Raw genomic sequence first — 23,777 nt, forward strand, 5'->3', positions numbered from 1 at the left:
GGACTATAGCGACACAGCATAGGAGACCACATCAAGTAGAATAAAAGATAGTCGTTATTAGTACAATGTTAAATAGAATATAAACAACAGTCTTCTGTCCCCCATATATATTAGGGAAGTAGAGCGCCCTCAATATTTGTGATAATCAAATAAAAACATATATACAGACTAAGATGGTAACAGTCCACTATAAATAAAATGGACTTTCCTAGTGCCTGTAAGGTCAATGCGTTTCGCCAGTTATTTGGCTTCTTCAGGACCCAGAAAAATGGAGAGGGCAGACTATATGAGACAACACATGTATTAATACTAGTGATCGACCAATATCGGATTTTCATTGCCGATACCGATATTTTGGCCATTGAATATCGGTATCAGCCGATATTGGCCGATACTTTTTACATTTAATTTTTTTTTTATTTTTACACATGACAGGTACTGTTGTGGAGGTATCTGGGGGTTTTAAAGACCCCAAACCCCTCCTCCTGCACTTAAAAGCATTCAAAACAGCCAAGTTTGGCTGTTTTGAATTCTGTCATTAAACTGGCGCCGAGTACCCGGTAGTGAGGTCATGACATCAATTCCAGGTTTTTACGTGGAGACCCGATCAGAGCCGAATGCAACTTTGATTGGGTTTTTGGCGGTGTCCTGGCACTCGGCTCTGATCGCCTCAGTCTCTAGCCGTCTGCCACCCAGCTCCACCTCACCACCTGAACTGAATTCCACCCCTCCAGCCTTCTGCACTCCAGCTCCTCCCATGCTCCCTCCGCTCCGTGTAATCTACGCTAAGACTACAGTACTTTATTTGAGGGCCTGGGGAAACTGGTCCGGGTCTCACGGTGGGACGGGAGACCCAGGTGAGCCGTGGAAGGTAGCAAGAGGGTGGAGGACATCCCATCCCACTCCTTGTAATGACAGCCAAGCGGCTTCTCAGCCGCATCGGTTGTCATTACAAGACAGCCGACCGTCAGCTATGTACGCCGGTACCGGGGTGATGCCTCTAGCTGCAGGCATCACTCCGGTACAAGCACTTTCCGAAATATCGGTAACCTCTGGGGCCGATAAGCTTTGCCTATAATCGGTCGATCCCTAATTAATCCACAAAAAAACAGTATCAAATAATAATAAGGATTAGACAATACATATATTATAAGGTGTGTTGGGGGTTGTATACTCATACCGGTAAATATATGCAGCTGGATGTCCACCCATCAATGTCAAGGGCGGGCATAGGGGCACGATAGGCCCAGAACCCCTGAGGGAACAACACATGCCGATGCAGGTGGCCAAGATAAACTGTGAATTGTTTGATGAAATATATGTTTAATTACCCTATAAAGTGAACTTGATCAGGTCTAAAAAATGCTTAATGTAACCATTCTGGAGTTCTGCCCCTTGTATTGCCTGCACGTACCTGTGTTAGTCTCCCAAAGGATCCTCAAATCTCTGTGGAGCCACTTGTATTTAAGGCCAGGGTTGTAACTGGAGCTTCAACTGGAGTCCAGGTTGAGATTGAGACCCTTCCGTCCTGGATCTACAACCACCTCCTACCAGGTAATATCCTGTATGTCCCAGACCTAGGATCCAAGTGGCCTTCCCAAGGATAAATGGAAGAATTTAAGGGCTAAGCAAAAGCACTGTTGTTACCCTAAAAAGTTTTAGGCCGGGTCAGGTTCAAGCCTTGATATCTTTGTTCTGCAGTTCATCCAGCCAAGAGGAACACCACCGACAGAAGTGCTGCTGTTCACTATCCCTCAATCATCTCTACCATGTCTCCAGGCCATGGCCTACTACCTGCGCCAGAACCTGCTCATCTTCCTCCATACTCCGAAATACACAGACAGCAACGGAGAACACCACTTCCAGGTGAGGGCGCTGTAGCGCTGCACAGGCACTATACAAGGCATCTTGAATTCTTGAGTTACATTTTTTATATTAAATCACTAAAATGTAGTTCTCATAAATCAGCAATTCAGTAATGCGATGCAAAACTATTTGTGCCGTGTTAGAAGATATTATTTCTCTACTGCTTGAATGATATAAATAATCTGTGGCTCTTGGTAATATTTGATGGGGGGGATCATCCAGAATCTTTTACACTAAGTCGCTGTGTTTCCTATAGCATTATTTCCACAGCACCCTTCCTGAGCTGGACCTGTTCCTGTACAACAAGCCTGGGGGACAAGGCACAGGAGGAAAAGGTAAGGGGCAACATCATATACAGTATTATTCATCATCCTGCAGCAAATTGTACTTTAATATAGCTTCAAGAATGAAAAAAAAGCAAATAAAAATCAATTGCTGTTTATATTTCGGTGATTCAGTACTAGGAGCCTTAAAGTGGTTGTAAAGCCTAAACATATGCATTCCATGCATTAAGGTAAAAAATGTTGAGGTATCAGCATCCCCCTTTTACTTACCTGAGCCCTCATTCACGCCAGCGCTATGCACGTCTGCAGATCTTCTCTCCCCTCACTTCTGGGTCTCGCTTGCTTTGCTGGGGCACAGGGAGCCATTGGCTCCCAGTGCTGTCAATCAAAGCCAGTGATGATGGAGCGGGGAGCGAGACCGTGTCCCACTGTCTGTGTCAGCGGGGCTTGGGTGCGAACACGCAAGTGCTCTAATGTAAAGCGGCCTCCCATGGGGGCACTGGACAGAGGGGAGGGGCCAGGAGCGCTAGGTGAGGAGGCGAGGACCAGAAAAGAGGAGGTTTGCGGCCGCTCTGTACAATTCCATTGCCTAGAGCAGGTAAGTATAGACATGTTTGTTATTTTTTAAAAGCAATTTACAATCGTTTTAAAAGCTCGCCTTTTTGGAAAAAATAATGCATGTATTTTTTGCAAGAAAAAAAAAAATGTATTATTTTTTTTTCCTACAGCGGCCTGCAAAGCATTGTACCCGCAAATTGCAGATTTTGGGTGCAGTGTCAGGCTCCTGCAAACTGTCCCTCCAGCTTTCTGTCCGTACCTCTGTACAGGCTTTCAGGTAGAAAAGTGAATGATCTAGGAGCACGCTGATCAGTGAGCTTGTAGTCTATTGAGAACTACAAGCGGCTGGTGGGACTTTTTGTTCTTTCATTCATTCACATATCCCTGTGAATGAATCCCCTTCCACCTACCTCCTCCATTCATAGAAGCCATACTACAACAATCAACCATAAAAAACTATCTGTGAATGAACGAGAGGGGCGGACATAGTCTTGACGAGCGCCTGTCAAGGTCTGTCAGCTCTGTGAACCCCCAGGGCACCCAAAGATTATGGGTTTTGGGGTGTCGATGGCAAAAGATTTTTCTTTCTGCTCCTCCTCTCCCTTTCTAAAAGCTGCAGTTCAAACACCCACTTCAAAGGAGAAGTATAGCCACAGTATTTTTGGCTATACTTCTATGGATCACAAGATTGCAGTTTGTTCTGAACTCCTGTGTCCCATTTTCTGTTGACATCACAGGGCCGGTCAAGGCTCTGAAAAGATCCCGACCATAAGGTCAGGATCCACCCAGAACTCTGGACTGACACCTGGCTCAGCCTCTCGGCGAGTTTGAGCCAGCCCCTCCTGCCCCCCCCCCCCCCCCCCCACAGCCCAGCGCTCCAGCACTGGTGAGTGGGGGCATGGGGGATATGCTAGAGCACAGTGCTGAAGACTGACATTGCCAGCTCTCTGCTCAGAGTGTAGGGGGAGAACTGAGCGATCAGCCGTGTTTGATCGCTCAGTTCTCGCTACAGAGCCGACAGGAGACAAATGCAGCATTGAATTCATGCTGCATCCACCTAGGTGAGTATAATATTTTTATTTTTTTAAAAAAATCATACTTCTCTTTGAAAGAATATGCAAACTTTGGATTATGAAGATGATATCGAGGAGAGCAGTCCACAGGTGCAAATTATGGTGAAGCATGCACAAGATATAAACATTCAGTGCTCTTCAATGTGCTGGTAATCCTCCACCCAGTCTCATTAGCCTCTCACCTCACACTTAGCCCCTGTGTCACCAGACGGGCTAGTAAGACATGAACTTTCTCCAAGGATATCACCAATATAGATCAGATCAGTATTCCTCTTTATCAGAAAATAAGGCTCACAGGTAACAGATCACAGGTCCATAAAGCGGGTCACAGGTCCATAGGAAAACAAAGGTCCAGACATAGTGCATTACCGCAATAAAATACTTTATTGAACATAGCATAAAATCATAAAATTACCTTGTAAAGCACTATACAAGTGCATGTGATGAGCAGATCGTATTACACACAGCGGTCTCTACCGCAATGGATGGCGGCTGACGTCACAGCTGATGAAGTCCCTCACCGTGGGACGTAACGCGTGCGAAGGGGGAGGGGCCAGTGACGTCACCCGCCATCCATTGCGGTCGAGACCGATGTGTGTAATACAATCTGCTCATCACATGCACTTGTATAGTGCTTTGCAAGGTAATTTTATGATTACCTATTGATAAGTGTTTTAAACCTAATGGTTACAGTTAGAGATGAGCTTGGACGTCTCCCAACCCCATCTCTATCTGAACATCAAAATTGCACTATTTATTACTCCAATCAGTTGCGAGCCGGGTCATTCTGCACCCAGCAGCAGATGTAAATAAAAGAGCAGGATTAAAATAAATGAGTGTAACCTTCCTTAATAATTTATAATGATGTGTAGCAAATCAATTAAATAAAGATACAATTAAATATTGCATGAAGTGTCACTGCAAAAAAAAAAAAAATCTCACATCAAAGAAATAAATAATAAAAGTGCTCATACAATTCTTAAAATTGTGTTACAAATCAAATGAACTTATGATTAAATAGTGTCACACTACACAAAAAACATCAAATAAATAAATCCTTCCTAAATAAAATGTCCAAAAAAACTCAAGTGCTCCACAGTATTGCCATGAACAAAATGTGCACAAAATTAGAATACAAATCTAAAGGTATTCTGTGCAAAAAGTCCACTATCCACCACTACACACCTCTGTGCCCCATTTTAGATGTATTCTCACCTATTAAGGGGGACCTCACTTGCAATGTAAGGTCAATCACAGCTCAATAAATCATTCAGATCCTCCTCAGCCCAACCAATTCTGCACAAAGGGTGGAATACTGGTAAGATCAGTGCTCTTATATGGACACATGCCCATATTTAGACAATGATATTGACAAAATATGTGCATGTCCATATAAGAGCACTGACAACACCAGAATCAACCGTTGTTTACATGAGCTGCGGGGTGGGGACTGATCCGGGTTGCAACTGAATGGCGTTAAAAAAAAAAAAAATAGATTTTGATGCTTCAGATAGAGTTGAACTTGTAGGATGCCAGAGCCCACCCCCAGTTTGACAGTACAGCATTTAAAGTTCAGCAGGAAAAAAGGGAAATGGAAGCATTGAGTTTGCAAACATCCCTAATCTGTATATATGAAAAGATCTAAGGTGTTTTGAAAGTTCTTCCATGGACTTTTACCTTTTTAAAGGAGAAGTACAGCCAGAGCTCGTTTGGCTGTACTTCTCCTGTGGATGACAGGAGTGCAGTTTGTTCTGCACTCATGTGACCCGTTTTCAGCAGACAGCGGACTAAAGCCTGCAGTCGGCTGACGTCACAGAGCCGGTACAGACTTGGAAAGGAACATGACCATGTGGTTGGGATCCGCCCACATGCCTGGACCGGGACACGGCTCAGCCTCTCCGTAAGCTGCCGAGAGCCTGAGCTGGTCGCTCCCGCCCCCTCCATAATAGTTATGATTAAGCAAATTTGAATTTGTGAAACGCGTCAACTATGTCTTGTCTCCTGTCTCTGATAATCTTATTTATTGTGGATTTTTGGATTCATTAATAAATCATCACATTTTTCAAGTCGGAGTGCAGTCCTCTACTAAAGATTACAGTTCCCGGGATTGGGGGTCTGACGTGCACCCGACCTCTGATTGTTGGACTCTTTACACCTGAGCGGTCTCCCTGTGTGTGTTTGTGCTTAGCTCCCGCCCCCTCCACAGCCCATGCTCTAGTGGGCGTGAGGGGGACATAGCAGAGAGCCAGTGACTGACAGTACCCGGCTCTCTGCTCACGGAGCTCCTAGAACCAAGCGTTTGGCGGTGTTTGATCGCTCAGTTCTCAGTCCTAGAGCCGGCGGGGACAGATGCAGCATCGGAAAGATGCTGCATCTACCCAAGTAAGTAATGTTCTGAAATAAAAAGAAAACTCATACTTCTCTTTTAATAAACACAAGGAAAACAACCTCTCCAGATCCTTTTATTCAGATTTTAGATTTTCTATGTTGTATCATTTGTCATTGGTTTTCCTACAATTCTCTGTTTCTTGAACCTAAGGTTATATTATTCTGTAGCCCCCCTTTTCCCAGCGCCTCCCATGCTTTCAAAGCAAAACTGAAGAAAATTTCCTAGTCTTGGTCATGTTTTTTCTGATTAGGAGGTTAGGTTTTAGAACAACTTAATGTAAGTAATGCAGGTTCTAGTGTTCGGCTTCTCTTTGCCGATGCAATAAGAAACTAGGGATAGACCGATATGTTTTTTTCAGGGCCGATTGTTGTGACCAAAATATCGGTATCAGCCAATATGGGCCTATATTTTGTAAATTTAAAGTTGTGAAAAATAAAGACAATTTTTGACACAAATCTGGTACTGAACATGTTAATTTTTGTTTAATGCTTAATGGCTGCCTGGCTGGCACCCTGTGGTGGGTGGCTGGCTGGCTGGCACCCTGTGATAGGTGGGTGGCTGGCTGGCACCCTGTGATGGGTGGGTGGGTGGCTGGTACAGGGATTGTGGGTGGCTGGCTGGTACAGGGCCTGTGGGTGGCAGGTACAGGGCCTGTGGGTGACTGGCTGGTACAGGGATTGTGGGTGGCTGGCTGGTACAGTGCCTGTGGCTGGCAGGTACAGGGCCTGTGGGTGGCTGGCTGGTACAGGGCCTGTAGGTGGCTGGCTGGCTCACTGGTACAGTGCCTGTGGCTGGCTGGTACAGGGCCTGTGGATGTGGGTGGCTGGCTGGCAACGGGCTGCCGTGGGTGGGTGTATGGTTGTGATGCACTCCCGCGAGACTAGTCCTGACTCCAGACGAGGCTGTCCAAGGCGAGGGAGGCGGCCTAAGAAGGCAGAATGACATCACAAAAATATCGGCAATATCGGCCAGTTCCGGGGCCGATACCGAGGAAAGTGCATATCGGCCTTGCCAATAATCGGTCTATCCCTATAAGAAACCACTGTATCTCTCGACTGATAGGGGACCTCTTTAGTTCTTCATTTGTATATGGTCTTTTTAGTAACTTTTCAACACCATAGAGTGGTTGTTAGTTGGTAATGAACATCTATTTCCCCCAGGTATTGCCTGCATAGCTCTTTCCTTTGTGGATCATCATGACGCCCTAGTGACACAGGCGTATGGCGAGCGGACTGGTCCACCTCTTGTGTGCCCTTCTACAGCATCCCACCTACTAAGCATCAGCACTTTCGAGTCTCTGACTAAAGTCAGCAAGTTTACACCAGTTTCCACCACTGACAGCTCAGGTAAGGTACTCTTGGTTTGGTGGTCCTGTTCGTTTTTCGGTTCGTTTTGCCTCTTCTCAGTTCTTTTATAACCCTATCTTTCCTCTACCAGCACCTCTGATCTTGGTCCGCTTTGATGTTTGGGAGAAGGGGAATATTAGCTCCTCTCAGTTATCTGAGCGGCTCGCCAACTCGTTACGCCATGCGCTCTGTGATGTCATCATTGAGTTCCACATTCTGCAGATGCCCCTGTGTGTGGACCTTGTCAGTCAACCAGAACAGGAAGTACCCATGAATGGTAGGAGAAGACCATTGTTTTTTCTTTTAGTCTAATTTAAATGTTGAATCGTGTGTGTGATCTTTTTCCTGTCTGATCACAGGAAAGGGACCCTCCCAATCACTGCCTGATATGAAGGGCTTGGTCCAGTCTACTAACAAGTGCCGCCCCTCTCCAGTGTCGCTTCCGCCATCAACCATTCCATCCGGCACAGATCCAAGTACCCCACCCAGCAAGACTGGGCGCAGGAGCTTCTGGGATATGCTGGTAAGAAAAGAGAATAGCAGAGTTTGTATTCTGCATATACCCGCTTACTGCACCTTTATTAAAATCTTCTCCACTGATTCGCCTGGGTGAAGCAACTTCCCCAACTTCCACTCTGGGGGTGCACACCCTCTCTCTCTGAAGTCCTGATGGAGGGTCTTAATGCCCCATGAACATTTTAGTGCACATGCATGCTGCTGTGTCATTACATTCTGTGCTAAAATTCAATGGCAGGCTAAACTGTTGCTCAAAAACAGGTGGATGGAGCACAATTCCTCTTCACCTGCAGCCTCTCTGTGCTTGTGGGCACATAGTGATAATGTGCCTATAGGCGCATCTCATAAAATTAGAATATCAATAAATAATTAATTATTTTCAGTAATTCCAAAGTGAAACTCATATATTTTATATAGATGCGTTACACACAGAGTGATAGATTTCTAGCATTTCTTTCTTTCTTTTAATTTTGATGATTATGGCTTACAGCGAGTGACACCCCAAATTTCAGTATCTCAGAAATTAAAATATTACATAAGATCAATAAAAAAGTATTTTTAATACAGAAATGTTGGCTTAGTGAAAAGTCTGTCCATGTACAGTATAGGATGGACTCAATACTTGGTCGGGGCGTTCCTTTTGCATGAATTACTGCATTAATGCGGTGTGGCATGGAGGCGATCAGCCTGTGGCACTGCTGAGGTGTTATGGAAGCCCAAGTTGCTTTGATAGCGGCCTTCAGCTCGTCTGCATTGCAGGATCTGGTGTCTCTCATCTTCCTCTTGACAATACCCCACAGATTCTCTATGGGGTTTAGGTCAGGCGAGTTTGTTGGCCAATCAAGCACAGTGATCCCATGATCATGTGAGCAGGTATTGGTAGTTTTGGCAGTGTGGGCGGGGCCAAGTCCTGCTGGGAAATTAAATCAGCATCTCCATAAAGCCGGTAAGCGGAGGGAAGCATGAAATGCTCTAGAATTTCCTGCTAGAGGGCTGCACTGATATTGGACTTGACAAAACACAGTGGGCCAACACCAGCAGATGACACGGCTCCCCAAATCATCACTGACTGTGGAACATTTTGCATTTCATTTGGAAATGAAGGTCCCAGAGAGTGGACCAACACCAGCAGATGAAATGGATCCCCAAATCATCCAATACATTTTTTTTTTTTTAATCTAATTTCTTCATTAATTTTGGCCAATATGTATTCTGCTACATATTTTTGGTAAGCAAAAATTGCAATAGGTGTATATTGATTAGTTTGCGCAAAACATTTTTAACAGTTTGGGACCATTGACACTAAAACAGACAGTGATCGGTGCTAAAAATATGCACTGTCACTGTACTAATGACACTGGCTAGAAAGGGGTTAAACATCAGGGGGGATCAAAGGGTTAAATGTTACATAGTTACATAGTTTGTGAGGTTGAAAAAAGATATCAGTCCATCCAGTTCAACCTATGATGTGTGTGTGTTCGCTGTTAACCGTACATTGTATACCCCTGTATGTTGTACATTGTTTACCCATGTATGTTGTACATTGTATACCCCTGTATGTTGTACATTGTATACCCATGTATGTTGTACATTGTATACCCATGTATGTTGTACATTGTATACCCCTGTATGTTGTACATTGAATACCCCTGAATGTTGTACATTGTATACCCCTGTATGTTGTACATTGTATACCCTGTATGTTGTACATTGTATACCCATGTATGTTGTACATTGTATACCCCTGTATGTTGTACATTGTATACCCCTGTATGTTGTACATTGTATACCCCCTGTATGTTGTACATTGTATACCCCTGTATGTTGTACATTGCATACCCCTGTATGTTGTACATTGAATACCCCTGTATGTTGTACATTGTATACCCCTGTATGTTGTGGTCTTTAAGGTGCCCCTCTAATAGTTTTTTGAAACTATCGATGCTCCCTGCTGATGCGACTGCTTGTGGAAGAGAATTCCACATCCCTACTGCTCTGACAGTGAAGAACCCCTTATGTATTTTAAGGTTAAACCGCCTTTCCTCTAGTTTTAGTGAGTGGCCACGTGTCTTATTGTATTCCCTTTCTCTGAAAAGTTTGTTCCCAATGCTAGGGTCACCAGTACAGTATTTGTACATTGATATCATATCCCCCCTCAATCGTCTCTTCTCCAGAGAGAATAAGTTCAGTGCTTGTAGTCTTTCCTCATAGCTGATGTCCTCCATTCCCCTAATTATTTTTGTTGCCCTTCTCTGGACTCTTTCTAGTTCCAGCACATCCTTCCTGAGGACCGGTGCCCAGAACTGGACAGCATACTCCAGATGTGGCCGGATCAGAGTCTTGTAGAGTGGGAGAATAATCTCTTTATTTCTGGAGTGAATCCCCTTTTTTATACATCCCAGTATTCTGTTGGCTTTGCTTGCAGCGGCTTGGCATTGCATGCCACTGCCAAGCCTGTTGTCTACCAGTACCCCCAGGTCCTTTTCCATCCTAGACTCACCCAGAGGTTCCCCCCCTAGTGAGTAGCTTGCTTTCTGGTTTCTGGCACCCAGGTGCATTACTTTACATTTCTCAACATTAAACCTCATCTGCCGTGTAGTTGCCCACCCCATTATTATGTTAAGATCCACTTGTAAGGTTTCCACATCCTGCATAGAAGATATTGGCATGCCTAGTTTAGTATCATCCGCAAATACTGAGACTGTACTAGATATCCCCTCCTCTAGATCATTTATGAATGAATTAAACAGGATTGGCCCTAGGACAGAACCTGCTAGTGTGCCTAGCTAGTGTGTTTGTGTACAGTGTGGGAGGTGATTTTACTAGGGGACGGCATGGAACCATGTCTCTGCTTTGCAGGAACACACAAGATCCATGTCTTCCTTACTAACAGAACGGGGATCTGCCTTGTTTACATAGGCAGATTGCCATTCTGCCTCTGTGCTGAATTATCGGCGGGTGCAGACGGACATCGAGTCAGCAGTACCCGCAGATCAGCTCCTGCTGAGTATAATAGCGGGTGCGGGTTGCCGATGCTGGATCATGTACTAGGTACTTCATCCACCTTGCCGCCGTATAAGTAAGTTTTGCTGGTGGCAAGTGGTTAGAGTTCCGTTTATTATGAATGGTGTCTTACTGCGTTTTGTGTGTTGCACTAAGAGTCGGTTCACACTAATCCGACTCGAAGTCGCCCCGACTTCGGGCGACTAATGAAGTCACCCTTGCAGCGTGACTTCAGCGCGGCTTGCAACGACTTCTCATAATAGAAGTCAATGCAAGTCGCTCCGACTTTGCAAAAAAATAGTGCAGGAACCTTTTTCTAAGTCGGAGCGACTTGAGGCGCTCTGATTAGAACGGTTCCATTGCACAGCATTGGAAGCTACTTGTCAGACGACCAAGTCGCCTGACAAGTCGGATCAGTGTGAACCGGCAGTAAACACTGGTGTTTTACCAGGTGTTTACGAAAAAAACAGATCCGAAAGGGGCTCAAAACTTTTTAATCGCAAACCCCAGACCCCAAAAAAATAATAAAAACCCTTCACCCAAATGCCTACCGTACACAGTATAGTTACATATCCAATAGAGAAGCTAAGGTTCTAAAGAAAAACAGTGAATCTTAGTCTAATATCTCCTGACATAGACACATACAAGGACGGCTATAATGACTAGCGATTACTTGTAGTTCAGTAGGATCTGCATTAGAAAGTTTGCGAAGTGTGAAATAGGTTTTTGCTGTAGCCATTTAAATACTATTACCGAGTAACAATAACAATTGCATTGAGAAAATCACACTCCGGACTGTTGTTTGTCAAAGAATGTACTGGAGAGTATAATCACCCTTTTAACCACTTGCCAACTGCCGCAAGTACATTTACTGCGGCGGTCAGCCCCTCCTGGGCAAAGTGACGTATATATACGTCGCCCGCCCATGAGCCTGTAGGGGGAGAGCGCGTGCCGCCGGAGGCGTGCTCCCGCTCGTTCACTTAGATCCCCGCGCGAGTGACCGGCGGCTCCGATGTCCGCGATCTCCCGCTGGAGAGGGAGAAACCCTCTCCAGAGGGAGAAACCCTACCGAAGAAGCCAAACGGAGCCCACGCTCCAGGCGTAACGCGTATAGGGAGGCGGAGCCTGCGTGCCTGACGCCGATCGCTCGGGTGCTACTCTCTAACACTGAATGCCATAACAGCAGGCACGGCTGAGTGCCCAACAAATGCGACCCCCGGAGGTGAAGGCTGGAGAGGTTACCTGTGATAGTCTGTTTATCCCCTGATATGCTCATGCTGGCCCGTTTGGGTCTGGTATCAAGGTGAGAGGCCAATCTTACTGGTGGAGGGAGTTCACACACTGGTGGTTCCTGCTTGATTCACAAGGGATTGAGGCTGTCCTGTCATCACCTGGATATACTAATCATTACTTTGGAGCACTTTATATGAACATTTATGTTTCATCAGAGCACATATGATGGACACTATATTTTGTTGATAACACTTGTTGATTCATTAATCACTTATTATTTTTGTGCACTTCTGGCGCAGCACGTTTTTTGATTTTTATGTTTTTGTTGTGAGGTGTGGACACAATTTGTGTATGCAGCCGGATTTATATATTGATTTATTCTAGCACATTTATACACATTTGAATTTCACTTAGTCTTGCGCTGATAGTTTTTTCACTAAATTCCTCCCAATGGCACCAATTATTGCTCTCAATGACACCAACGATGGGGCACAATTCCTCCCAATGACACCAATAACAGCTCTCAATGACACCAACAATGGGGCACAATTCCTCCCAATTGCACCAATTATTGCTCCCAATGACACCAACGATGGGGCACAATTCCTCCCAATGACACCAATAATAGCTCCCAATGACATCAACGATGGGACACAATTCCTCCCAATGACACCAATTATTGCTTGACGTGACACAATTCCTCCCAATGACACCAGTAATTGCTCCCAATGACACCAATTATTGCTCCCAATGACACCAACGATGGGGCACAATTCCTCCCAATGACACCAATTATTGCTCCCAATGACACCAACGATGGGGCACAATTCCTCCCAATGACACCAATTATTGCTCCCAATGACACCAACAATGGGGCACAATTCCTCCCAATGACACCAATAATTGCTCCCAATGACACCCACAATGGGGCACAATTCCTCCCAATGACACCAATGATGGGGCACAATTCCTCCCAATGACACCAATTATTGCTCCCAATGACACCAACGATGGGGCACAATTCCTCCCAATGACACCAGTAATTGCTCCCAATGACACCAATGACGTGACACAATTCCTCCCAATTACACCAATAATTGCTCCCAGTGACACCATTCCTCCCAATTACACCAATAATAGCTCCCAATGACACCAACGATGGGGCACAATTCCTCCCAATGACACCAATATTGCTCCCAATGACAGTAACAATGGGGCACAATTCCTCCCAATGTCATCAACAATTGGGCTGAATGATACAAATGATGGGGGACATTTCCTTCCACTAACACCAAATATGGGGCTTTGTTTTTTCCTACTGACACTGGGACCTTTTCTATTCCCAATTCCGCCCCCCCCCCCCCCAGCCCCCAATAAGTCTGAAGGATAGTAAACTGGCCCTTTATTTAGAAAGTTTGGAGACCCCTGGTATAAAGCACAGCAATGTGCCCCATTCCAGGTGTGATGGTGGTCACCATCACTGGGAATGAGAGACAGACATTATATGTGGGGTTTGTCATGGTTAAGTGCCTGTATCCTATTGTTCTATTGTTTCTGTCTGCCTTGGGATCAACCTATTATGGGATGTATATATGTATGTGGACTAGCTGCTAGAGAGGAGAGGGTATTTCTCCAGTAGCCCTTCCTAAAGACTGTCTACTGTTGGAAAGTTTAATAAACCTGTGTCATGTTAGGGAATGTAGTTTACCCTGACCTGTGTCATTATGCAAAGAGGGGGGGGGGGAATTGTCTCCTGAGTGTATGTCTATTTGTGCCTGTGTTTGAATAAGCAGTCTTATGCTTCTTACCCCACCCTACACTAATGTCTCGACAAGTGACTGGGTGGGTTAAGGAATCTTGGATCGTGCTGGTACCAGACAAGGGAAGCTTATAGGGCGGATATACTTTTCTTGAGTATGGGGTCCGTTACATTCCAGGTGATGGAAAAAAAGGTGCAGGCTGCATTTTAGGAATGGTTCATAAACTGCAGGCAGCAGTGTGGAGCAAAAACTGTATTATTCTGCAGAGGGTGCATAGCAGAATCGGCTTCCCCCTAAAAATAGGCCACTTGTTATTTATCTGTTGTTCAGTTATATATAAATTTTCTATTTTGCACTCTTAATTACTCCATCTTTAATTTCAGAGCAAACCCGACAATGCCGAGTTGGGCCCCCCGAAAACAACAGATGACATTGTCAGCGAACGCACAGAGGAGCCGCGGACAAGGCGAAGACATAAGACGGAGAGCCTTAAAGTGCCCAGTTATCCGGACCGGCCTGGGCTCAGCTTGGAACATGCACAGAGGTATATACTGGTAGTATCCGCTGTATTTTAATCCATAACTTTCTGACATTTCCAACCCATTGACATCATTTTATCTATGCAGGAAACGGCAGACGCAGCTAGAGGAGGGTGACATAGGAACCTTGCACCCCTTATATAGTCACACCTGCCTGCAGTGGATGAACTTTATGAATCAGCTCGGTAGGTCCCAATACAGAATGCTGCCAGTATGGCAGGGTTATGTTGTTTTAATTCTAAGTGCCGTGCAACTGGAATTTTTTTTTATAGTGGTTTGATATACATTTTATTTATATATATATATATATATATATATATATATATATATATATATATATATATATATATATATATATATATATGTATACACTTTTTATAATTGTACATGTTTTTTTTGTTTTGGTTAGATAAGTATTAAATATAAATATTTTTTATTCTCATTTCCACCGAGAAGGTGGATCTCTAGGCTCCTCTTCACATAATTTCTTCTTTTCTTTGCTGGAAAAAATACACCCATTGTTTTGCAGGGCTCAACAATTCAAGCCGAAGTTTACACACACAACTATGAGTCAGAGCAGTGACTCCTCCCCATAGGAAAACCCATAGTGTTCTGTGACCACAGTGCCATTGCACTCTGTGTACTCTTGTGTGAAAATTTGATATCATCACAGGAAACAGGGTATCGTCATATCCATTACCATAGGGTTGTGCTGCCACCTTTAGGTGATTGGACACTGAAAAAAATAAAAGATAGGAAATCCCCTCCTAGGCATAACCCATTCCTGTTTTTGCAAGTGTATTAGGCAAGAGATGGTCATGTCTGTGCAGTCTCTGCACAAAAATAGCTAGCTTCTCTGCGGATCCATCTGGGATTAGGAGACCGGCTCTTTCTGGTTTCATTAACAATATTTTTTACTTTCTGCTTTAAAACATATCCAATAAAAAAATGTAAAATACATTTCTTCATAAATTTTGGCCAAAATGTATTCTACTACATGTCTTTGGTAAACAAAAAAAAATTTTTTTAAAAAGTTTATATTGATTGGTTTGCATGAAGGTTATAGTGTCTACAAACTATAGTGTATATACTTTTTAAAATGTGTGTGTGTATGTGTGTGTATGTATATATATATATATTCAACCAATAGAACACATAGTGTTCAAAAATTAGTGAATGAGACTTTATATGAGGTGTGGCCAGTATGCGAATATTAATATGGTGTATACATATGCTGGTAAGCAAGAGAATGTATAATTAATCAACATTTCGCTTTTATTAATAAACATATCATGGCAGTTAACAACATTGCAAATCAAAGTACAAGGACAGTAAACAGACATACAGGGTATGTAAAAAACAACCACACAGAGTATATATGATAATAAAAAATAGTTTGATAAACCCTTACACAATGGAAGAAACAATAAAATAATGATTAAATAGAAACTAGTTGGATGCATAATGTAGAAAACCAATAATAGGTTTGGATGCATGATGGAACTTGCAAACCTAGGTTGCCTCATAAGCTCGACGCGTTTCGTGAAACAAGTGTTCACTTCCTCAGGAGCAGGCATGGTTCTAATGTATAAGGGTATTAACTGTCAGTGAGGATGTAGATCACCCAGTGGTAAGTCCCAGTTGGGAACTGAGAGAGTGTAAACCCCCGCACAGAGCCAGAGCGCATGGTCCATATAGACAGTGAACATCTCCATAATGGGTCTTGGAGGGCTCAGCTCGGTAATCAGGTAAAACTGCGCGATGCTAAGGTGGGGGCAGCTCTCAGCGTCACGGTGCAATTCAAAGTAGTAGGAGTACCATCGGGCAGACATTTTATATATATATGTGTGTGTGTGTGTGTATATATATATATATATATATATAAATAGTCCTAATGGCGGTGATCAGCGACTTATAGTGGGACTGAGTGCGGCAGTAAATCTGAAACTGGGTGGGAACTGACTAGCTACCACTGACATCACCAGTGACAGTGATCAGTGATAATACTATACACTATCATTGTACTAATGACACTGGCTGGGAAGGGGTTAACATGTAGGGTAAAAAGGAGGTTCCCTGTGTGCCTGATAATGTGTGCTGCTTTTTACTAATAATCTCTTTGTTTCTTATCCCTGCAGTGATGAGAAACATAGAGAATGTTCCCTCTGTGCAGAGCCCTGCTTTGATTGTCAGCACAGGGCTCTGGGCTGTGATTGGACACAGCTGATTAACAGGTCTGGGCCATAAATCATGGGCCAGGGCTTGCTGACAGACTCCGGCTCGGGGGAGGGCGTGCCCTAAACCCAGAAACAGACAGTGATGTACCAGTTCGTTGCTTTGCCTGTATGGACCGCCCATCCGCAGTACATTGCGGGGGGGAAGGGGGCATGCCGTAAGTGGATAATGCAACCCGAATTTTATTATTCTAAAGGATTTATATAACGCCAACCATTTGCACAGCAATATAAATGGAGACAGTACAGTTACCCTACAATTTAAGATGAGGGTTAGGAGGGCCCTGCTTATAAGAGCTTACAGTTTAAAAGGAACGGTCAGGTGACAAAAACAAGTCATAATTGTTGGGGGAGGAGCTCATGGAAAAAAAAAAGTTCAATCGTTAGGTGGTATAGGCTTCCCGGAGGAAGTTCGTTTTTCTGGATCACCTAAAGCACAGGTGTCAAACACAAGGCCTGCGGGCTGAATCTGGCCCCCTGGGCCATTTAATGTGGCCCTTGCACCTCTCCTGCAGCTGCAGGAGAGCTCCAGCCCTCCTCCAGACCCTGTGCTTTCTGCTTTCCAGCACTGCCTCTAGCTTCTTCCTAGCAGCAGCACAAGGTAAGGGTGGTGCACTGTAATGTAAGGGAGGGTGGGGGGCTCAACTTCTGATGGTGGGGAGGCTTATGTAAGGGAAGGGGATGCTCTGGACATCTAGTCTTACAGATACAACCGGCCCTTTTGAGGGCAATCATATTGCTGGTGCGGCCCTCAATTACATTGAGTTTGACACCCCTGACATAAAGGTAGACAGAGTAAACTATAGCTGAACAGATTGGAGTAGGGAGTTCCAGAGGAATGGGGGAGGCTCTGGAAAAGGCGAGCTTTTGGAGGAGGTGACCAGTGCGCTAAAGAGAAGGAGGTCTTGGGAGTAAAGATAGGATTGGTATTTTGAGGCCGGGTTAGTGATTTGGCTGGAGGCCGAGTTGTGGATAGCTTTGTAAAATTGTTAATATTTTACATTTTTTTGTTGGGTGAGCCGATGGAGGGATTGGCAGAGAGGGGGTGGGGGACGCACGTTTACATTTTCTGACAGTTTTGAACACACAGGGATATGACAGAGATGTTAATGTTAAGTCTTTTTTACTATCTATGCTTGCATTATTAAATATATGATGGGAAGATGAGTGTCTCCTCCTGGAATTGATGTATATTTCTGTATTGGCGATCAGGTTGCCCATCTGTCCAGCTGTGTTCTGTACACACCATCTCCCGATTCCTGCTTCCATCCATTCTGACTGAACTCTTCAATATCATCACATCCCTGGCCAGCGACACCAGTGTCCGAGTCTTTGAAAAAATCACGTAAGTCGAAAAGTGATTGTAAAGTCTTGTTTAAAAAAATAAAATAGCAAACATGTTATACTTACCTCCTCTGTGCAGTTGGTTTTGCACAGAGCAGCCCGGATCCTCCTCTTCTCGGGTCCCTCCTCGCTGCTCCTGGCCCCTCCCTCCTGTCAAGTGCCCCCACAGCAAGCAGCTTGCTATGAGGACACCTGAGCCGAGCTGCAGCTCTGTGTTGCCCCCTCTCTCCCCTGATTGGCTAACTGACTTTGATTGAAAGCCGTGGGAGCCAATGGCACCGTGGCTGTGTCTCAGCCGATCAGGAGGGAGAGTCCCGGACGGCCGAGGGACTCGTGGACATTGCTGGATAGAGTTGGGGCTCAGGTAAGTATTAGGGGGGGCTGAGGGGGGGGTTGCTACACACAGAAGGCTTTTTACCTTAATGCAGCTTCTGACTTTACAACTCCTTTAAACCGGATCTGTGGTCTCTTAGATATACAGTACGTGTAACTTAAAATAAACCTGAGGCCAGGGCTGTGGACAGTCAAGTATTTGCATATTCTTTACAAGCAGGAAATTAGCAATTAATCCATAAAGTCCATAACAGAGCACTGGATTCTCTTTACCCAGCACACCTGCTCTATGTTTTTACTATAGCAAACTGGAAGACTGCCAGGTCACTGCTGGCAGAGGGAACAGAAAGACATAAACCTGCTAAGAATCACACAACAAGTGACCAGAGTGCCCGTGTTATGAACTTGTGGATGCATTGCTCCACAGCACCTTCTTGCAGAAACAGCATGCAGGCAGCAAAGTCTGAACACCTGCTTTCCATTGATTTAAGATATATAGTCACCCAATCTGATCCTCTCGTCTCTGTGGCTGCTGTTCACAACTGTTGGTTGAAAACTGGTTCCAATCGCGGCCATTATCGGCACTTTTTTTTTTTTTCTATCTGCAAAATGCTGATAACCCTATCTTCAGCCGATAATTTTCGGCGGCCGATATATCCATGCATCCCTAGTGAGAGCCAATCGCAGTGGTCATGTGATCAGGCAGTTCTTCGGCATGTTAGCCCAGTTAAAGGGATGGCCCGCGCTGGCCAGGAGGGGGTTAAGTGAGGTAGAGAGAAAGAGGGACTGTTATAACTAAAACTGAGAAGCTGAGAAGCAATTTATTTTCTTAGTCAGGAAAATTGAAGACATTCCGATTATGTGAAAAAAGGAAAGGTATGGTGGCGCTGCAATAAACCTAGTTCTAGATGATAATAATAATCCCTACATGGCCATGATAAATATCCACCATTTATACTAACATTGGAACTACCTTACAATATACGTTATCTGTGCTGGTTGGTACCAGAGTGGGGGGGGACCAACTCTATTTTGCTGGCTACATACCTGTTACTTACCCCTGTAGGGGTACCGCCATCTGGTGAGTGCGGTCCAATTGGAGGAGCACGATTGCACCTGCTTGCATAGAGTGATCTTCACACCATTAAAAATACTAAAAAAGTTTTTGCATGAGTTTTTGCCCTTTGCACATTATTGGGACTATTGGATGATATTAATTTAACTTTATTTACTTGCATTTTTATACTATATACATTTGTGCAGCAATCCCTGTGGACTTTTTCTCTTATATATATATTTTTTTTTTTTTCTTTTTTTTTTTACTATTTTTTATATTTATATATAACTTTATTTACTTGCATTTTTATACTTACACATATATTACTATTTTTTATATTTATATATAACTTTCTTTTCTTGCATTTTTATACTGTGTGTGTATATATATATATATATAATTCTTTGCAGGATGATACTACTTTATACAATATTTTTAGCACTGTAGTTTGTATTCATCATCTAGTATAACTCAGTTTATTGTATTTATTTGCACCTTGCACTTTATCTATTTTTACACACCATATTTCTGTTCGGTCACCTCTGACACCTTTTTCACATGTTATGTTATCAGATATTTATGCACATAAGATTTTTGCTTGGCATATGTAATATTTACCTTTAGGCAGCGCCACCATACCTTTTCTTTTTGTCACATTACTTTAACCTTTTGGGGTATTTCAGGTAGGCAGCAGCCTCTATATTCCCTAGATATCCTAGCATGGAATCCATACTTATTTCATTCCAATTATGTAGCGCTGTATTTTCCTCTAGTGGTCCTGAAGGTCCAGCCTTTGTGCCATACTCCACCAGCCAGCACAGCCCGACTCGGCCTGCTGCAGCCCGCGAGATGACCCTGCTGGGACGTAACTTCCGACAGTGGCGCTACAACACAGAACAAGGTGAGTCACCGCTACGCCTTGTCCCATTTGTGTGAGTGTGGTCTGTAACCCTAAAGACAGACAGAGTCCCTGTTTTTATGCAGAGTGGTAATAGGTTGTATTTAAAGTGTATCTAAAGCTAAATCTTTATTTTGTATAGACTAGGAAGAAGTTAAAACCACTGTCGGATTTTTTTGTCATCTGTGTTCTGTTTGGGAGATTTCCCTTCACTTTCTGTCCTAGAGACACAACAGTTGGTGAAAGGAAATCCCTCTAAAACAGGGGTGTCCAAACTTTTGACCTTCATAGACCACGTTGAAAGAAGAGGAATTGTCTTGAGCCACAGGAAATATACACTAACGATAACACTATATTCACACTTCAGCGTTTTGCAAAGCTGCAACCTGCATCGCGTTATGCTTGTCGCCCCAAAAAAATTTCAGGAGCTACTTTTGGGCAACATGCTTCACACGATATTATAAAAAAAGTAGGGTAAATCGGCGCTGCCAAAAATTGTAGATCGGTCAATAGACAAAGTGTGTTGCTGTTAGAAGCCAAATAAATATGGGCAATTGCACTAGACCAATAAATAAGTAATAAATATAAAAACACACAATAATATAAATAGCAATAATACAAATAGAATTATAAGTGATATGGTGCAGATCAAAGTGACTAGTGCTGATTAAATATACATAAAGATTGGAATGAAAAAATAGTGAAATTAGTGCTACCATATAAATAATTAATCAGTCTAAAAAAATTCCCAAGTGAATAAAAAATATATTCAATTAAATAGAAGTGACTCTAAAAAATTGTAATAACGTGATCTAAAAACCAGATATACTATATCAATAAATTAGGTGATTTATAGTGAATCAAAAAGTTATATATGTGTATAACTAAATCAATATAGGTGATCCAGTAAAAAAGTCCATATGAAACAATTAATTTCCAAAAAAGTCCATAAGTGAAGTTATTATGAAAAATAAAATAAAATTTATAGGTGAAAAAATTCTTCTTAAAGAAAAAGAGTGGGTCCCAGAAGTGGCTCCAAAACGTGGATGCTGGGTGAGGAAATCAGCGCTCCCCTCTCAATAATTCCCGCACTCACCAGAGGGTGGCACCCCTACAGGGGTAACCAGCGTGTAGAACCTTAGGGTGAATCACTCAGCCAAACAGGTTTCAATCTCCACTCCTTTTGGGGTTACTTCTAATTCCACTTTCCCATAGGTGTGATTACAAACGATATCTCATCATACAGGCAATCCCTCCATAGGTGGTATACACAGATGTCCGATGGTATAAGGAAAAAAACTCTATATAGTGATGTACCGTTTAACACTATAGAGTTTATTTACATAAAAAAAAGTACTCACATTTAAAAACAAATGCACAGTGACCGTAGGAGAGTAGGGACCGCAAACCCCTCGTTTAGCGGTGTTTCCGGGACGCCGTGCGCCTCAACAACCGGATATGCGTCTCACAGGTTCACTAGGACGGAACTGACGTACCTACGCTCTACGCGTTTCGTCATCAACAATGACGTCATCAGTAGCAGCATTCACACGATGCAGGTTGCCGTGATCGCAGCATGATTTATCACGCAACAATTGCATCAGAACCACACTGCGATTTTAGAGTGGCATTCAAATGAATAGGATTTCAAATGTGCGTCCTGCGATTTATTGTGCAACAATTGCGGCAGAATCGCACTGCGATTTTACGGTGGCGTTCAAGTGAATAGGATTTCAAATGTGCGTCCCGCGATTTATTGCGCAACAATCGCAGCAGAACCGCACTGCGATTTTAGGGTGGCTGGCATTCAAGTGAAAAAGATTTCAAATGTGCGTCCCACGATTTATCGTGCAACAATTGTAGCAGAACCGCACTGTGATTTTAGGGTGGCATTCAAGTAAATAGGATTTCAAATGTGCGTCCCACGATTTGTCATTTACACATCGCCCCTTTGAAATCGAGGGCAGAATTGCGGCAAATCTGCCCGCAATTCAAAACGCTGAAGTGTGAATGCAGTCTCAGGGGGGCTGATGAGCAGAAAAAGTCTGGCAGATCACAAGTTAAGGAACACTGATATAGATAATGTACCTAAGAACCCTAAAACCAATTAGCGCAACCAAAAACAAAATAAAACACAAGAAAATAGGAATAGTGGTGCACAAGACAACACTGGAGTTGCCAGCTAACATTTTAATAAGTGATTTCACAACACTCAGTAGTCATGATGTAAACAGGGCCGGTGCTTCCACTAGGCAAACTAGGCAGCCGCCTAGGGCGCATTGCCACCTAGGGGCGCAGCCACGAGTCGGCACTCTCTCTCCACCATGAATGATTGTTGTGAGCTGAGGGGTGGTGGTGGAGGAGGAAGAAGGGACAGAGAAAGATGCCAGGTGTCTTGGGCAGTGGCGGAACTACAGGTCCTGGCTTTCCACCACTGCTGGAGGAGCCCCAAGAGGCAGGAAGGGAGCCCACCAGAGTGCTGCCTGCATGATGATCCTCTTTGGCTGGAGCTGAGCGGCCTTAACCCCAGGCAGGAAGAGACTCTCTGCACTGAGTTGGTAGGCAGCCGTTCATTTCCCTGGGTCGGTATTAAGCAGGGAGCAGAGGAAAGCTGAACCTGAGCCAGAGCTCGGCACTGTAGGGCGGAACCTTTACTGGGGCAGAAGTGACGAGGCACTGGAATGGTCTGAGGAGGTTGATGATGAAGGACATGCGGAGCTCTCTGACTGCTGCTTTTCCCACCACCAGGAGTCGGTTGGAGCTGTGGTGAGCACTGTGGTCCAGGAGAGGAGCGTCCTGGGAGAAGGAATCAGCAGGATCACAGTGAGGGAGGGCAGAGTGCGGGCCACTCTCTTCATACCGTCCAGTGAGTGTCCCCAGAACAGGCCCCTGGGTGTTACATGGAGCATCCCTGGTATGAAAGGGAATCGGGGTCACCAGGTGTGCCATGGGGAATCGGAGTCACCAGGTGTGACACGGGGAATAGGGGTCACCGGGTGTAACAGGGGTTCGGGGGTCACCAGGTGTGCCATGAGGAATTGGGGTCCCTGGGTGTGCCATGGGGGATTGGGGTCCCCAAGTGTGACACGGAGGAACATCGGGGTCCCCAGGTATGACATGGAGGAACATCAGGGTCCCCAAGTGTGACATGGAAAAACATCAGGGTCTGACATAGAGAAACATTGGGGTCACTAGGTATGATAGCATGACATTGAGGAACACGGGGGTCCCTGGGTGTGACATGGAGGAACATCAGGGTCAGTGGGTATGATAGCATGACATGAAGGAATATTGGGGTCCCAGGGTGTGACATGGAAAAACATCAAAGTCCCTGGGTGTGACAT

At 44.2% G+C, this 23,777-nt stretch overlaps 1 protein-coding gene across 2 annotated transcripts in view; it reads left to right on the forward strand.

Annotated features, from left to right (window-relative positions):
- The window catches only part of SZT2 (SZT2 subunit of KICSTOR complex), a 355,341-nt gene that overhangs the window by 243,877 nt on the left and 87,687 nt on the right, over positions 1 to 23,777 (forward strand). For both annotated transcript variants that reach the window (XM_082264795.1, XM_082264796.1), the window contains exons 49-57: positions 1,702 to 1,866; positions 2,123 to 2,201; positions 7,331 to 7,516; positions 7,608 to 7,793; positions 7,876 to 8,039; positions 14,412 to 14,572; positions 14,655 to 14,752; positions 18,014 to 18,146; positions 20,309 to 20,436. In XM_082264795.1, coding sequence (XP_082120921.1) covers positions 1,702 to 1,866; positions 2,123 to 2,201; positions 7,331 to 7,516; positions 7,608 to 7,793; positions 7,876 to 8,039; positions 14,412 to 14,572; positions 14,655 to 14,752; positions 18,014 to 18,146; positions 20,309 to 20,436 — 1,300 coding nt within the window. The remainder of the gene's footprint in view (positions 1 to 1,701; positions 1,867 to 2,122; positions 2,202 to 7,330; positions 7,517 to 7,607; positions 7,794 to 7,875; positions 8,040 to 14,411; positions 14,573 to 14,654; positions 14,753 to 18,013; positions 18,147 to 20,308; positions 20,437 to 23,777) is intronic.

Source organism: Pelophylax lessonae, assembly GCF_965119305.1.
Source record: "Pelophylax lessonae genome assembly, chromosome: 8".
Taxonomy (NCBI): domain Eukaryota; kingdom Metazoa; phylum Chordata; class Amphibia; order Anura; family Ranidae; genus Pelophylax; species Pelophylax lessonae.